This window comes from Trachurus japonicus, chromosome 1 (assembly GCF_045865225.1).
Source record: "Trachurus japonicus isolate A0001 chromosome 1, Traja_1.0".
NCBI classification, from domain to species: Eukaryota; Metazoa; Chordata; class Actinopteri; order Carangiformes; family Carangidae; genus Trachurus; species Trachurus japonicus.
In genome coordinates, this window is record NC_140907.1 from 16,988,553 (window position 1) to 17,003,286 (window position 14,734).

General features: G+C 40.8%; 2 protein-coding genes across 3 annotated transcripts; both read left to right on the forward strand.

The window, feature by feature from the left end:
- The first annotated feature begins 150 nt into the window (after positions 1 to 150).
- hgsnat (heparan-alpha-glucosaminide N-acetyltransferase) lies at positions 151 to 9,637 on the forward strand. 2 transcript variants are annotated; one of them, XM_085776511.1, is made up of 18 exons: positions 151 to 376; positions 1,301 to 1,416; positions 1,513 to 1,649; positions 2,177 to 2,295; positions 2,417 to 2,486; positions 2,804 to 2,873; positions 3,885 to 3,988; positions 4,292 to 4,368; positions 4,496 to 4,526; positions 5,044 to 5,204; positions 5,380 to 5,495; positions 5,668 to 5,789; positions 6,328 to 6,454; positions 6,663 to 6,749; positions 6,891 to 6,968; positions 7,137 to 7,207; positions 7,454 to 7,566; positions 7,807 to 9,637. In XM_085776511.1, the coding sequence occupies exons 1-18, from the start codon at positions 205 to 207 to the stop codon at positions 7,986 to 7,988; spliced, it is 1,953 nt and encodes a 650-aa protein (XP_085632637.1). In that variant the 5' UTR covers positions 151 to 204; the 3' UTR covers positions 7,989 to 9,637. The 2 variants fall into 2 exon arrangements, with proteins under 2 accessions (XP_085632637.1, XP_085632645.1); XM_085776519.1 differs by lacking the exon at positions 151 to 376 and adding an exon at positions 688 to 948.
- A 539-nt stretch (positions 9,638 to 10,176) lies between these two features.
- Positions 10,177 to 14,734, forward strand: rbpja (recombination signal binding protein for immunoglobulin kappa J region a). The gene is made up of 11 exons (XM_085776532.1): positions 10,177 to 10,346; positions 11,105 to 11,143; positions 11,301 to 11,396; positions 11,507 to 11,672; positions 12,050 to 12,224; positions 12,383 to 12,520; positions 12,645 to 12,757; positions 12,889 to 13,029; positions 13,166 to 13,321; positions 13,491 to 13,594; positions 13,677 to 14,734. The coding sequence occupies exons 1-11, from the start codon at positions 10,327 to 10,329 to the stop codon at positions 14,017 to 14,019; spliced, it is 1,491 nt and encodes a 496-aa protein (XP_085632658.1). The 5' UTR covers positions 10,177 to 10,326; the 3' UTR covers positions 14,020 to 14,734.

Genomic DNA, 14,734 nt, shown 5'->3' on the forward strand with positions numbered 1-14,734 from the left:
ATAGACTGTAGGGGTAGTGTAGACACCTGTAAAAGGTTTAACTGAAAAATTCTGAATTATTTCAGTTAAATCCAAACAAACAGGCATCGACCCACCTTTAGTGATTCGTTGAGGGCAACGACCAGGTAGCGTTAACATGTACTTTGTCCCTTCTCGCTCCCACTCCAATGTCAAAACAAGGAAGGGTCGGAAGTAGAATATATTATGGCAAAAGGGACTCGAAAGAAAAAATCAAGAGACGCATCTGCAGTCGTGCGGGTGAAACAGGAAAGGCAGGAAAAAATGACACAGCCAGAGAAAGCTATGTTTTTCTGGGCTGTTACTACTCTGGTTATAGCGGTTTACGTGGTACCACTGACAGCTAAAATACCTACATGTAAGTAACTAACGTACACAGGACTGTTGACAAGTGAAAACTACAGCAGATAGTGCTACACAGTTAGCAACCAAGGTACTTACCCGATATCAAGAAGACATTTTACCTCAACCCATTTATTTGCTAAAAAATTACACAGCATTAGCGGGTGTGGCTTTTGTCAACTATTTCGAGATTCACCACTATATTCTTTATGTTATTTAAGCTTTTGTCCCTAAGACAGAATGCATGTTAGCTCTGAGCTAACTATAGTTTACTATTAGCACCGACTGGAGGTTCGCAGCCCAAGAAGCTCAATGAGCTCCTGCTCCACTCATTTGAACTTCCCTCCTGGGGGGGTATTTTGCGGATTAATTCAGCATGTGACCATGGGGCTCTGCAGCCATAACTTCAGCCCTCTCACATGCTTTCCTCTTCAAGGCTGCAACGGCTGACTGGCTGCAGCAGCAGCTTATAGTTGTAACGTTACTGTACAGCTTTATTCCCCACTCTGGCAAACCACAAGCTACAACACAATTTGGTGTGGAGTAACTTTCTAGTTTGCAACAATAGCAGAGGACCAGAGGTCTGAGGTAGGTTATTGAAAGCTAATCGTGCAGCTGCTGTCTTAATGATGGCGTGTGAGGCCTTTAGGACATGATTTCTCTGGTTTTTACAGTGTCTATGTCAACGAGGAGTTGTGAAAGCTAGGATTAGTTCACGGGTTTGCTTTTAGCTCATATGTAAATGCATAGTAACGTAGTGTTATGGGTTGCCGAGTACTGAAATAGTGTGTATAATGTCTGTGGCTTCACAGTTGGGTGTGGTCCTAAGCAGAAGTGAGCTGTAGCATCTTCTGCATGTTCTCTCATCCTGTAAAGCAAATGGATTTGCTGATGGATTTCGTCTGATCTCCATTATGTGCACTGCTGTTTCTTTCTGCAGCTGGCCACTCTCTTCATAAACACAGTGTCCTGAAGATGGATGAGGCACTTTTGACCGTAAACAATGATCTGGACAGTGAAGTGGTGGTGTCCTGGATATCAGAGCGTTGCTACCAGGTAGACAAACACACACACAACAACAACAATATTCTCCTGCAGTGGATTCTTTTGATATGTGGATGATGATGATGTTCTGGTCTCCCTGTGTGCTAGTGTTTGTACCAGCAGCTAGGGGTGGTACCTGCTGCTCCTGGTCCTGGCCAGCCTGGTTCAGCAGACTTTGTTGTGAGCACACAGCATGAAATTACACTACAACTCAACAGTACTCCTGTTGACCTGGAGCTGTGCACGTAAGTTCATTGATGATATGTTACAATGTACAAAGGACAAATGTGTGTGAATGTTACATCACAGTTCTCTCTGTACTGTAAGTGCAACGTATGTAAAGTTTATCTGTCAATCAATGGCTGACAGCTTAACTATACAGACTTAAATATAATATTTCTGATTTCTTTATGGACCTTAACATTCTTGATTGGAAGGAAAATCTAATAGGACTTGGAAATTAAGTTTTACTTGGCAGTACTTCGTCATGTACATGATAGAACTGCTGGGTTGGTTATGAATGAATAGATAAATATAGAATTTGAGGGTCTTCACAGGTCTTTCACAGTTCCACCCAGACACCATAGCACATTATTCTAGATGACTATATCTAGATGACTGTGGTTTGACAATTAATCATCCTGTTATAGCAAACTTTGAATGACAATCAGCATGGTTTAATCGAGAGATTCATGGAATGACTATGTTGCTCATAATACTGATCAGTTTGACTGCTTTGCTATGTGATTAGTATACTGTCTTTAATTCCCAGAGTTCCATTCCACTTTGGGGAGCATGGAAACTACTCTTTGTGGGTGAAAAACATAAATGACTCCTCAGTGGTCAACTGCTCGATAGTGACTGACGGAGACCCCATCAATAGCTACATACGTGAGTCTGACACATTAACACATTCATAAGCTTGTGTGACATGGATATGTTGTGTCTTCTGATGCTGTTTTCACCCCTGCATACACTACTACATCTCACTGATGTTCCACTATTTTCACAGCAATACTGGTAGCTTTTCTTATCTTTGCTGGACTGGCCTTGGTGTCTGCCATCGGAAGAACATTATTAGGGTAATCTAATTTTATTGTTTTATTCCTATCTATTTATACAGCATATTCCCAAATACCCCTGAGATGTGTTTTTCAACTGATTTCAAAGTCTACACTGTTCCAACAAATCTAAATCAAAAAATGATGAATCAGATTAATGATTAATTTGATTGGAATTATCATGAGCTATTTGTTTTCTTGCCTTGTCATAAGCTTTTCTTGTGTAAATAAAAGGTCACTGTACAGAACAGAGGCCCACCACAACCATTTTTATGTCTCCACCATGCCTCTGCATAGTACGGATTAACTCCTAACCTGGTTGATTATTTCTTCTCCAGGCTTGATGCAGTGAAGGGTATTCTTCTACGAATTGGTGGCTCCATGGAGACAGAAAGGCTCATCAACTCTGTGAGTGTTACTAAGTGGGAAAATTTAAAAATATAAACAAATGGCAGTTTAATTATTAAGGTTCGACTACTTTACCTGATATATGTTGGTATAATTAGAGGTGAGTGATGTCTTGATACCCTGTATGGTTTTGTTTTGTATAGTAGAGCAGTTCAACGTATTCAACATATATTTGGGTCAATGATGTGATGCAACCCAATGTCAAGTGGTGTAATCGGTATTTTTTCATAGAAATCTGACTATATACAGGAAAATAAATCTGGACTCAAATGTGGAATTGGTCACAAATGATTTAGAAAAGAAAGCTGTGTTTTTAGGATATTTCCTGCTCAGTAATTTAAATATAGAAACACAGCAAAGAATCTATCTCAATTTAATGTTTTCAGAAGAAAGTGTATTATTATAAGTACATTTAGGTGGAAAAACAACCTACAGTAGGCATTCAGTCTTACTTTTGTCGAAAAAGGTTCTAATGGGGTGCTGACTGTATAACTCACTGTGTTGAGCAGGCGCCCCATATGCAGAGGCTCCAGTCCTGGCTGCAGCCAGCCCCGGTTCGAATCCCCTGGTGGCCCTTTGCTGCATGTTATTCCCCCTCTCTCTGCCTCCCCATTTTCTGTCCCGCTCAACTTTATGTCATTTCAAATGACATAAAACCAACATGAATACCAAATGTAAATTTGATACATGCTTTTAAAACATTTTTTATTGATTGCTTTTCATGTATTTAAAACAAATTGTATTTGTGACTGCCCCATTTATTAGGCGAATGCTGTTCACACTTAGTGAAGTAGGTTTTAGTAGAGAGGTTTAATGGCTTTTTGAGGGCGGCCTCATTACTCTTTCAGTTCCAACACACTTAATAGTAGCTGAGAATCTGCAAACAGAAAGCTTCTGTGTAAAATGTTTTCAAACACTACGTGGAAAGCTATTAACTGAGAAGCATGACTGTGCAGAAATGTGCATGCTTCCTATAATAAATTTAATTTCACTTTCACCATCACCATCCAGGAGCTGGGCTCCCCGGGCAGGACGGTTACATCAGTTACTGACAACATCCTTCCACCACCACCTAACCCCAGCAAGAGGCTGCGATCTCTGGACACATTCAGAGGGTAACCCACCCCCATTTAACTCTGCACAGAAATATATAATTTGAATTCATGCATGGTCTTGCATGTGGTTAAAGTATATCATGTGATTCTTAATATGAACGTGACATTTAGGCAGCTGACACTGGAATTGTCAGTCATTGATAAGCTCCAACTAATAAGATTAATATGGCTCCCTTGTTTTAATGTTAAAGTGCTTGTTCCAAGGGATTTTTCTTTCTAAAGTGAACTATTTCTAAGTCTGTAATCGTGCCTGCAGGGCTCAATGTCTTACAGTAATGTTATACTTTCTCTGTCCCCTGTCAGAATTTCCTTGATCATTATGGTGTTTGTGAACTATGGAGGGGGGCGATACTGGTTCTTTAGACATGCAAGCTGGAATGGTAAGCCCCAAATGGTGCTATTTTTATTTATTTATTATTTTTTTCTTCAAATCATGTCACTCAATATTTTCAGATATTGGTTTTATTTATTTATCGAAGCATGTCTTTTGTATTTGTCTCATCACAGGTCTGACTGTCGCAGATCTGGTCTTCCCTTGGTGAGCTCAGTTCAAAATATCTTCTACAGTTTCAATAACATGTCCTAGTTCAGCAGATTCGTTTATCCCTGTCTTGGACTGGACAATTATTTGACTTATCTTCACATCCACTCACATGCTAAAAATAAGTATGACTGCCAGAACAACAGACTTTAACCATATGCCAGTTACATTATAGAATTGCACATAGAATAGAGGCGTTGCAAAACATTTTTTTTACTTATTTCAACTTGATTGCAGGATCCATTTCTTCTCTCTTATTTCAAATCTTATCGATAAAGGTTTGAAATATTTGGATTTGAAAATAGTCTCCACACCTATGATGAAATACAAACAAAAAATAAAATAAATTGAACCAAAATAATAAAACCCTCAACAGTTTCTTTTTATTCTAAAGTCCAGAATTGTATCTAATATACAGTAGTTTATCATAGTTTGAATGAACCTGACCTTGTGTTTTCCTCACTTCCTGTTTTTGTTTGATTTTCTCACACTTGATGTTTCTCTCCCCCACCAGGTTTGTGTTTATAATGGGCACATCGATTGCGCTGTCAATCAACTCCCTGCTGCGTGCCGGCTCAACACGCTGTGCACTGCTGAGGAAAGTTGTATGGAGGAGCCTGCAGCTCTTTGTTATCGGTGTCATCATTGTCAACCCAAACTACTGCCAGGGACCATGTGCGTATATACACACTTCTTTGATAATGACCACAATGTCGCAAACCATTCATTTAAATGTCACTCTTAAAGACCATGATATTTAGTGTGGGCCTATTTGGTTTTCCTTTCTATACTTTGTTTGTGGGTTTCTGCCTGTCGTGGCACTCACACTCCATCCTCATCCACTCCGCAGTATCTTGGGACAACCTGCGGATCCCGGGTGTGTTGCAGCGCCTGGCCTGGTCGTACCTGGTTGTTGCCAGCCTGGATCTGTTGGTGGCGAGAGGTCACCTTGACATCCCTACAACGGTCAGCCAAAAGCTTCATTTTATCCTCATCATCTTTTCTTTAACTTTTTATTTAGGGCTCCATGCGGACCAGAGTCTCCACAGAGTCTCCCTACTGTGATAAATGTGCTCGCGCTAAATGCGTTTCGAAGGGCAACACAATTGTTTGATTTGGCACTGTCAATGTTTTCCAGGGTGCTTGGTGGTCTCTTGGTCTTGACATCCTGCTGTACTGGCCAGCTTGGCTATGTGTGCTTCTCTTAGAAAGCATCTGGCTGTACCTCACTTTCCAACTTCCTGTACCTGATTGCCCAACGTGAGTCAAGCAGTGCATGTTTGTGTCCTTTTCGTATCCACGTAATAAGGGGAATGTGCTTTTGTCTACCTCTGATGAGTATTTTGTGTTTCTATAATGAGGTGACCCCACAACTCTGCACAGTTAAGCAGTGTAGCTAATGGATGGATGGATGGATAATGAAATGAATCGTAGTGACATTTCAGTGTGATAATCAGGTCATGTTTTACTGCCGACTGTCACAAACTGATTTACAACATGGACAAAATGTGATGTTTATGAGTTGTTGTCTGTTTTTTGTTTTGTTTTCTGTAATTACTGGAACTGGAGTGAAATTAACATTTAATTTTGTATGTACAGTAGTTTTTCTATATTTTATAGGAACTGGTCAAATGACTCACAAGTGAATTAATAAGGAGAATCAAAGCTTAAACCAGAGCTGATAAAATAAATTCCAAATCCTCATTCCAACTTGTATTTTTTTTTAAACCTTAACCTTGCTCTGTAATGACTTCATTTCTTATCAATAGAACTGACTTCATCTTATTCTTCTGAACAGGGGCTATCTTGGTCCAGGTGGGATCGGGGACATGGGTCTACACGCTAACTGCACCGGTGGAGCAGCTGGTTTCATCGACCGCTGGCTTTTGGGAGAAAACCACATCTACCAGACTCCGTCGTCACGGGTTAGTGAACAGCAAAACAACTCAAACATACCAGCAGCAGACACATTCAGGCTTTTTATAACTTGGTTGAGCTTACATATCAGGTTTCTCTCTCACAGGCCAACACTCATTTTTCTAACCCCAACCATGTTGACCTGACAGGTGATGCAAGGGTAAAAACTATGTCAGAACTTCAGTATAATTTACTGAAGTCCCCTTCTGTTTCCAGGTGATTTTTGCAACCTACATGCCGTATGATCCAGAAGGTATTCTTGGCAGCATCAACTCTATCCTCATGGCTTTTCTTGGATTACAGGTTTGTGATATGAAGTGATGAACTCATCTCTTCTTGTCTTTTGCCTTGATACATATCTGTGACATCAGAATTGATAATACTATAGCTCATTAAAAAGCAAAATGCAGTCAAATAATTGTTTTGATTGTTGTGTTTCCACAGGCAGGAAAAATAATCTTACACTACAGAGATCTCCACAGGAGTATAATGTCAAGGTTTCTTATATGGGGTCTCTTCTTGGTAAGCACATTAACATATTAATGCTTGTCGGACAATATGTACACACTTCCATATGACTTAATTGCTACTTGTGAGTGACACATTGCATTGTACAGTGATGTCTCAGTCTGTTTTTGACACAAGAGCGTTTCCTCTTTTTGATAACATAATCTCCATTGTAACACACAGGGAGCCATATCAGCACTTCTGACCAAGTGTTCCACAGACCAGGGCTTCATTCCTGTCAACAAGAACCTATGGTAAAGTTGGCTTCAAAGCACTTTCAGATGAAACAAAGTTTGCTCAAGTGATTCCTTTTTTTTTTTATAGACTCAACGTTTGTAGCAGTTAATGCACAGACAAAGGAGTTTTGCTATTTTATGGCCTGGGGTGCTACTGCTATTTGACAAACAAAAACTTCCCAAACCAACCAGGATATCCTTGAGAAATACTGTATAATGTTTCATGTAAACAACCCTTCATTTTTCTATCTGTTTGACTTCTAGGTCTCTGTCCTACGTGACAACCCTGGCATGTTTTGCCTTTGTGCTGCTAGGTCTAGTCTACTACATAGTGGATGTAAAGAAGTGGTGGTCTGGAGCACCTTTCTTCTACCCCGGTGAGCACTATTATTAGACACAGAGTCAGATTAGTGGACAATTTTAGGAATGTGAATTTTTGACCTTTAAACCAAATTCTTACAAGGCAAACTTTGATTACCCACAGTGATGATTTAGTTAAATATCAATGGTTGTAAGATTAGTAAGTCAACTGAACTGACATGATCTGTCTGTATTCTCTCTAAATGTCTCTTTAATCACATCCTTCGCTCTACTCTCACCCATCTGTGCAATTGCAGGTATGAACTCCATACTTGTGTATGTGGGCCATGAAGTGTTGGAGGAGTACTTCCCTTTCCGTTGGCGTATGGCCAACAGCCAATCCCACGCTGAACACCTCACCCAGAACCTTGTGGCTACTTCTTGTTGGGTGTTCATCTCCTATGTGCTCTACAGAAAGAAGATTTTCTGGAAAATTTAGAGGCGTGGCCCTTAAAATGATGGGGCCCTGACACAATAATAACAGAGGACATTGTTTACATCAGAATTGCTGGAGATATAATGTGAAAACATTTGGAAGGCGGAAAATAGGAGACTGATTTATTTTGTCAAAATTATGATGGCTCTCTGTCTCTGAACATATAAGGGTTTCTTCTTTCAAACAGCACTCTTTTTTTGATTTCTTAGTCAGTAAGTTATAGGACCATAAATGCTGAAAGACTCCCAAAGATCTTCAGATATGAAGCAGCTGATCCCTGCCAAGTATCCTAACTGACTCAGGAGGAACAGGAAAAGTATTTAGAAAAGAATTTGAGAACTATAAAGACTGACAGCGTTAAAGTACTGTTCGACTGTGTTATAGATGTTTTCTTTCCTAAGCTAGTGTCCCAGACTACAGCAGCAGGGTGTCGCAGTAGTGGTTTAACAAACCCTTGCTGACTTCCCCTTGGGAGAATCCCTGCTACCGCTGTTACTCTGAAAGCTGAAGTGGGTTTTTGTGAGGCTGATTTTTAATGCGCAGGAGACAGCACAGTGACGTACACTGTGGAGAAAAGGCTACCAAGAATGCATTTTCATCTTTCATCCTTTCCACTGCAAAACAGAAGGTGAAGGTGAAAAGAGAAAGCCTGTGTAGAGGTTTAAAAAACAAAACAAAAACCCTTCAGTGTCTATTAGCATTTATCATTGTCGGTTACTCGGCCAACTCAAGCACAAGTGTATTCCATTTGCATCCCTATGCTCCCCTCTGACCCCACTGCTTCGCTTAGCAAGGGACCAGGGGTGTGATAACATGTGATGGTGTGTGTTAACAAGTGATGAGGAGAAGCAAAGGCAGGCATGTCAAATGAGTAATGAAATCTACTGGGATTTTCTGTTTTTGCACTTTGGTTAAATGCTTGTGTGTTTGATTTGGTTTTCTAAAACATAAGTCACAGAATTGCCCTGTTTAGTAAGTTAACCACACCCAGTATTAGCCTATGTTTAATTGTCAAAAATAATTTGAATGGTCTTTTTCTTGCCAAAAGTCTGCTATTTCTGGGTAGCCATATTGTCTTCTTTTTTTTTTTTAACATTACATGAATTGCTGACAGAAATTGAGATCTAAAAAATACATAATCCACTCTGCTGTAAATGTACACACCTAGGCAAAATTAATGCAGTCTAAATACAATAGGCCTGATATATGAAATACATAGAAACTCCATACTGGAATGCAGTTCAACAGTGCCACAAACTGCATGTACTGCAGCCTCCAAAAGCACCAATAAGTTACATCAGCACCTCCCAAATCAGTTCTAACACACACGGAACATTATACCTGTCAAGAAGGGAGGATTTATTGGAGAGCTGTTGTATTGCACATTATTAGTTTTAACTAGGTGTTCCTAATAAACCGCTCACTGGGTGAAGTGCCTTCTGCATTAAGCACTTCATATAACTCATTAATGGATTGTGAAAAAACACTGTTTGATATGAATCGAAATACTGCAAGACCTTTTTAATAACTGCTCCTTTAGTACTGTCCTAATAGATGAAATTCATTTTTTCAAACTTTTATACATTTGTTGTTGTTTTTTTTTACATTCACAGTTTGAAAATTCAGTAAATTTATGTAATAAATCTTATTGCAAAAATACTGACAATGTTGTTGAGTTTTACTGACAGGCTGTTCTAATGTGGTCATCTTCCCACCACTTAAACCTTGTGAAAAAAAGGGGGCGTGGGGGCATCTTATAATATCTAAGAATAACAATTATTAGTCTCATAAAGGTCGTGTGAAGAAAGGATGTTAGAAAACATGTATTCACAACAGTGTCACAGTTCATGTTATACCTATTCGTCTTCAAGCTGCTCCTCCTGTCTCCTCAGCGCAGAGAGGTGTAGTTTGCTTTATTGCTCAATAAGGCGTGGGAATCGTGTTACAGTGCGGTTGCCTTGTGAAAAAAAAGTGCTAGTTGTGAGGGTGCCTCTTCATCTCGCGATACAATCGGTTCACCTTTATTCATGTCTATTGTGAGAGTTTTTCCGCTCTCGCGCGGCTTAGTAACTTTCCCACGCCTGTTGTTTTGGCGTCTGCCCTCTGCCCGTCGCCCCTCCCTCCCTCCCTCCTTCTCTCCCTCCCACCCTCTCTCTCTCTCTCCTGCTTCTCACCCCTTTGCCCCGTCACACCTCCCCCTCTTTTTTTCTCCCTTCTTTTCCTCCCAGTCTGGTTCTTCTGTTGTGCCGTTGGCTTTGGTGAGGGCGAGGGGGGCTGTGGGAGGGATCTCGCGATTGTTGGGACTTTTTTTCTCCGGGGGGGAGAGAGAGTTAATCGGAAGATGGCGCCCGTTGTTACGGGGTAAGTGGTCAAAGCATTATGTTATTTTTTTTTTTTAAAGTTTTATTTTTCCGTGGGAAACCGTTGCCAGTTTGTGGTGTTTCAGAGTGATGCCTGTGCGTGTCAGAGCTGCCGCCTCGGCCTCAGTAAACCTACCCCACGCTGTGGTACTTTGAGGCTTGATGTGGGGTCTGTTGTGCTAAACTATTCTTTGTAGTGTCGCCTGGTTTCTCTGCCATTTGTTGAGCTGTCTTGCGATATTGAATTAGTTTCAAACTGTTTCACAAACTTTTTGTCATTCAGCAGGTTTGCGTTTCAGCCTAACTACGTTTTCTTTTGCGGCTGTTTAATTTATGTTTCAGTGAGTTGAGCACAGGAACAATGTATCTTCAAACTCTCCACACTGCAACAATGTTATACTAACGTCACAGCAGTTGTGTTCAGTAGTTATAACAGATTATAGCCGCACTTGTACATGCATTTAGTCTATAGGTTTCATTAGTTTTTCCTCACATCACTAAGTAGCTCCTAAAGAAAATCACAATGATCACATTACTGCTTATTGTGAACTCTATAAATCTAAATGATAAAGGCAAGCCATTTTCATGTGTGTTTTCTCAATACAGACTGAAAGCATGAGCACACCTGCTTTCACACACACAACGTTGTGGGCTTCTCAGGGTTTTTTCACCCACTTTTTTTTTTTTTTTATCTCACCCAAGATAGCTCAACATTAAAACTGTGTAAACACTTAGCACTCTGATGTTTTTGTTTTGCAGGAAGTTTGGTGAGCGACCTCAGCCTCAGCGTTTGACAAGGTAGAGTGAAACATAAGCACCTTTTCATAGTGCCAAGAGCGCAACACTATTTAATCTACAGAGAGCTAATGGAAAACACCTCGATTTAAGTAGTTGTATATCATAATTTGTGGGGGCTGTCAAAGTGATGAAATGTCTTCTTGCCTCTCCATTTCAGGGAGGCTATGAGGAATTACTTGAAGGAGAAAGATGATCAAACAGTGCTTATACTACATGCTAAAGTTGCACAAAAGTCATATGGCAATGAAAAAAGGTTTGTATGAGACAACATACAAACAGTTATACGTTTGTGTGTGTGTGTGTGATAGAGACATTTTCATGCGTTGGAACTCTTGTTCTTTTTTTTGATATTGTGTTGATTAGGTTTTTCTGCCCTCCACCATCGGTGTATCTGATGGGCAGCGGCTGGCAGAAAAAGATGGAGAATATGGAGAAGGAGGGTTGCACAGAGCAGGAGGCCCAGCCATGTGCATTCATTGGGATAGGCAACAGTGAGCAGGAGATGCAGCAGCTCAACCTGGAGGGGAAGGTGTGTAGGCATTTTATATTAACATACAATAACTATAATGGAGTTATATGTCTTTCTGACATTGTAGACAGTCTCTTCTCACTTAAGTTATTTTCGCAATAACTTATTACTTGTTCAACATGATTCTTAACTGCTGATTAAACATGCAAAGTAACCACAGTATGAGAGCTGTGCAGTTTGCTGTTTGATCATATCTTCTGTTTTTTCCGCAGCTCTGTTCAGCGTGTTCATGTTGTAGCAGATACTGTTTTCTTATTGCACCACTGTCATTCATGAACTTGTTCTGAGAATTAGTTGAGAGGGAAGTGAAAGGGGGACAAACACAAACACACACTCTCATGCAAAATCCCCTAACCTGATTGTCTTCCCTACGTCAGCACTTCTGCACAGCGAAGACACTGTATATCAGTGACTCAGACAAAAGGAAACACTTCATGCTGTCTGTGAAGATGTTATATGGAAACAGCGCCAACATCGGAGTGTTCCTCAGCAAGAGGATCAAGGTCATCTCCAAGCCCTCCAAGAAAAAACAGTCCTTGAAAAATGCAGATTGTGAGTTGTCAGTACAAACACACGCACATTCCAGCTTGTGTCATGACAGCTGTATGATTTCACCACATATAGACATTTAATTTTAATGAAACACTGTGTAATCTGTCATCTTTCGTCCTCTTTTGCTGTCACTCACTGCCTCTCTTTTCTCATCACAGTGTGTATCGCCTCAGGGACGAAGGTAGCATTGTTTAACCGCCTGCGTTCCCAGACTGTTAGTACCAGATACCTTCACGTTGAGGGAGGAAACTTTCATGCCAGTTCTCAACAGTGGGGTGCCTTCTACATCCACCTCTGTGAGTCGCTTTTTGTATTTATTTATGTTCTTTTTTCATGCTTTATTTTGTCCCCTGCTCTCATTTCCCTGATTAATTAGAAGCTCATAGATCCTTGTGTTTTTGTGTGTGTTGTTTTGTTTAGTGGATGATGAGGAATCAGAAGGGGAGGAGTTTGCTGTGAGGGATGGCTACATCCACTATGGCCAGACAGTCAAATTGGTCTGTTCTGTTACTGGCATGGCCCTGCCCAGACTGGTATGCATGTACTTACCTCTGTGAGAAAATATGCAGTCATACCAGTGGTGCATTTAAATACATGTAAATATGCATTACATTTGCTTCTTTTTTATGTATGGTGGTGTGTTGTCTGTGTGTGAATGATTCAGGTCATTCGTAAAGTGGACAAGCAGACTGCATTAATGGATGCAGATGACCCAGTGTCGCAGCTCCACAAGTGTGCCTTCTACCTGAAAGATACAGACAGGATGTATCTCTGTCTCTCACAGGAGAGGATCATCCAGTTCCAGGTGTGTTATACCATTTCTTTTGTGGTAGTTGGTTGTTCCTCCACTCTGGTATATTGCACAAGTGTGTTTTCTCCTCAGTTTACATAAAGAGGGAAGTGATAATTTTTCTTTTCTTTTTCTTTTTTCGTTTTTCTAGGCCTCAGCATCCTCCAAAGAGACGAACAAAGAGATTATTAACGATGGGGCTTCCTGGACTATTATTAGTACTGACAAGGCAGAGTACACCTTTTATGAGGGTATGGGCCCCGTCCCCACACCGGTCACACCTGTTCCTGTAGTGGAAAGTCTGCAGGTACATGCACAGTCTCTTCTCTGTTGAAAATATGCTTGTTATGCTTTTTAATCAGTAAACATATGAGCCATTCTGGCAACAAACTACTTCCGTGTTAAGTGTTTTCTGAGCTTTTAGTGACCTTCTTAAAGACATAAAACCTTTTTTTTTTTTGTTTGGCTGTATGAAGTTAAACGGTGGGGGAGATGTGGCAATGTTGGAGCTCACTGGTCAAAACTTCACCCCTAAACTAAGAGTGTGGTTTGGAGATGTGGAAGCCGACACTATGTACAGGTGAGTGTTTATATTTGTGAGTCTACATTGTGTAATAATGGCCTCAGTATACTCAAACTCTATCTCATCTGTGCCCCGTAAGATGTGGAGAGAGCATCCTGTGTGTGGTGCCGGACATTTCTGCCTTCAGGGAGGGTTGGCGCTGGGTGAGACAGCCAGTGCAGGTCCCTGTCACGTTGGTCCGCAATGATGGAATCATTTATTCCACCGCCCTCACCTTCACCTACACCCCTGAGCCAGGGCCGCGACCTCACTGCAGCGCCGCTGGGGCCATTTTGCGGTCACACAGCACCTCTTCTTCGTCACCAGCATCCTCATCCTCGCCGTCATCCTCGCTGGGTGGGCTCGGGGACGGCCACGGGGCTTACAACAGTAGTGACTCAGGAATGTCATCAGGAGCGTCGACCATGTCGGTGCTCTCATAGTAATACATATTTCTTATGTGTGTGTGTGTTGTTTTGTATGTGTGCTATGAATGAGTGAGAAAATGCATGCATGTATTTTCCAAAGAGGATCATGGACCTTTGAAGAATTGCACAGAAACTCTTTGTGAGAAAGCAACTACAGAATCATGATGAATGCAAGAGAGAGTTGGGGCAGAGCGACGTGTTCAAAGAGAAGACTCTGGATGACTGATTTCAGCTCTTTAGCTCCCTCTGGTGGATTATTGTGGACACGTCAGAAGACCCACTCAGAGGACCTTGATCTTCATCTAAAAGAGGATGAATCTGCCTTCTAACTCTCCCCGCAACAGGACTTGTGAAAGAACTGTTTTGTTTTTATACACTTGTGGGTTTGAGAGCTATGTTCACTACACTTTCGTACTGCCAAGGTCATGTTTTTACTGAGAAGCTTGTTGATTTTATCTGTTGTGAGCAAGGGAAACATTTTGTTGTCAGAGTAACATAGTTTTTGTGGACCAAGGAATATTATTATATAATTTTATTCATATTATATTTTATAAGCTTTTGCTGAGGTACATTTTGACATTTTTTTGTATGATACTGCATAGTAGGTTCACTTTTGTTACCAAATAGTTTGTCATTTTGGCTCCTTTTCGAGTTTTATCTCAGTGGAGGGCTTAAGGTGGACATTCTCTAATAGTCTGACTGCAGCTTCTCTACTCTTCTCCTCACCTTT

Bases quoted from the DNA above. Each gene is read 5' to 3' on its own strand.
- rbpja (XM_085776532.1), top strand. From the start codon at position 10,327: ATGGCGCCCGTTGTTACGGG. The intron at 11,673-12,049 runs GTGTGTAGGCAT...TCCCTACGTCAG, and splicing joins AGCTCAACCTGGAGGGGAAG to CACTTCTGCACAGCGAAGAC. The intron at 13,030-13,165 runs GTGTGTTATACC...TCGTTTTTCTAG, and splicing joins AGAGGATCATCCAGTTCCAG to GCCTCAGCATCCTCCAAAGA.
- hgsnat (XM_085776511.1), top strand. From the start codon at position 205: ATGGCAAAAGGGACTCGAAAGAAAAAATCAAGAGACGCATCTGCAGTC. The intron at 1,650-2,176 runs GTAAGTTCATTG...TTTAATTCCCAG, and splicing joins GTTGACCTGGAGCTGTGCAC to AGTTCCATTCCACTTTGGGG. The intron at 6,969-7,136 runs GTAAGCACATTA...TGTAACACACAG, and splicing joins TTATATGGGGTCTCTTCTTG to GGAGCCATATCAGCACTTCT.